The following is a 1,868-nucleotide window of genomic DNA, read 5'->3' on the forward strand; positions in this document are numbered from 1 at the left end:
CTTAAAATTTTTTTTTTTTTTTTTTTTTTTTTTTTTTTTTAATATGTTGTCTTCACCAGTCTGTCTAAACTGAACTATATGTATTTTGTAATGGAGAAAGCTTTTAAAAAACCTATTTTCTAGGAATAAGAGTAACTTGTTGTTTTGTTTTCTTAACTTTAACATTGCAGCTTTGTGGGCATGGAATTAGCAGAAAGCTGGAAATATCTATTTAAAAAAAAATCCTCTTTGGATTGAGAATTTAAATGTTTAGTTTGATATAGTACGTACCAGTTCCTTTGCTTATATATGGAGGCTTGAAGAATTTTACAACACCATATAAGTTGACTGTAGTACCTCCTGTAAGACGATTCAGAGGGGTATACGTGTATTTCAGAGCAACAGGCTGGGAAGATAAGATAACATCTGGGTATGATAATGTAATTCAAAAAAATATTATGCCCAAACTATTTCTTTATAAACATTTTATCCTTTTTAAAGGCTATCCGGTCCAGTCCCCATGGGTGGTAGAGCAGGATTCCATCTTCCTCATTTTAAAAGCTCAAGATAAATACACCCACTGTCCACAGGCAGTCAGCAAGCATGAAGAAATTTCATTTCCACTCTCCATTGCTTTTCATGATTGTTTCCCTTATTATATACAACTGCATTCAATTGAATTTGAACGAGCCTCTCAGTGAATTAAAAAAAACCCAAATATGACAAAACACAGTAAAAATACTTTTTTGATTGCTTTGAACATGCTTCAGATCAGTGTAGCATCTGAAGACATTTATAGATGTATTAGTACAGGGATGGCCAACCTGCAGCACACAAACTACAAGTGGTATGGGTAGCCTGTGGTATGGGTATGGTACAGCAGATCAGGGAAAGGATAAGCAGCATAGTGGTAGATAGGGCAGGAAGCAGAAAGAAGAGCAGCAGATGGGAGAAGAAAACACAGAGCAGAAAAAAGAAAGCACAGCAATGGATCAGACAAGGGAAGGACATTGGAGTGGCACTCAGGAAATTATGGGGTTAATTTGTGACCCACCTCCCAGAAAGGCTGACCCCCACTGCAGCAGTACATAGAGACAGGCAATTTTTCTTTGTACATTAGACATAATTCTGCTTTTGGATCTTAGATCTCCAAGCAAGTCATAAAGGAATAATATTTTACACTGTCACCTACAGAGGCAAGTTGAGGTTGAACAATATGCCAGTTTCTTTCAAGAACAACAAAAAAAGTTCCACAAAACTAACAATTTGTGGATATCAAAGCTATGCCAAAAGAAAATCTCCACTAAAATACATGCAGGGCCCTGGCAGAAATTAATATTGCAATGGGATCTGAGGAATTCTATCACAGATCCCCAAAACCACAGATCCTGCTATGCCAGACGTGCATGACAGCACACGTGATTTTGGGGTTTGGGGGTAAAATGTCTCAGCTCCTGTGCCATGTCAGGGGTCGGCCTTGATCAGGGACCCAGTCCTTGATCCAGAGATCCTCTCCTGCCTAGACCTGTAGGGCACGTCCAGACGAGCACGCACGTGCCTCTTGCCCCGCCTCAAATCCCTTTGAGGCAGGGCAACGGGAATGTGTGGGAACGAAAAAATGAATACAAACTTGCAGCACGGGGATAAAATTAGGCCCCTGGATATCCAGGGGTCTAAAAAAACCCAAACACCCTGCTCTGCAATAGAGGAGAGCAAAGCATGGTTCAAGACTGTGCCTGGAGCCAGTCCTCCAAAAGAGATGCTCTGGTTTTGGCCAGAGGGCCTCTTTGGTGTTCCTGCTGCCCCTGGCACTGTCAGAGGCAAGTTGGGGGGGAGGGGTTTCATGAGTGTGGGTGGGTGAGGGGTGGCAGGGGGATGTGGGGGGAGTT

At 41.6% G+C, this 1,868-nt stretch overlaps 1 protein-coding gene across 1 annotated transcript in view; it reads right to left on the minus strand.

The window, feature by feature from the left end:
• POT1 (protection of telomeres 1) overlaps window positions 1-1,868 on the minus strand; it is a 277,216-nt gene that overhangs the window by 184,055 nt on the left and 91,293 nt on the right. The window contains exon 7 of the mRNA XM_019509285.1: window positions 271-385. Within this exon, the coding sequence (XP_019364830.1) occupies window positions 271-385 (115 nt within the window). The remainder of the gene's footprint in view (window positions 1-270; window positions 386-1,868) is intronic.

This window comes from Gavialis gangeticus, unplaced genomic scaffold (assembly GCF_001723915.1).
Source record: "Gavialis gangeticus isolate Ggan-Ray unplaced genomic scaffold, GavGan_comp1, whole genome shotgun sequence".
Lineage (NCBI taxonomy): Eukaryota > Metazoa > Chordata > Crocodylia > Gavialidae > Gavialis > Gavialis gangeticus.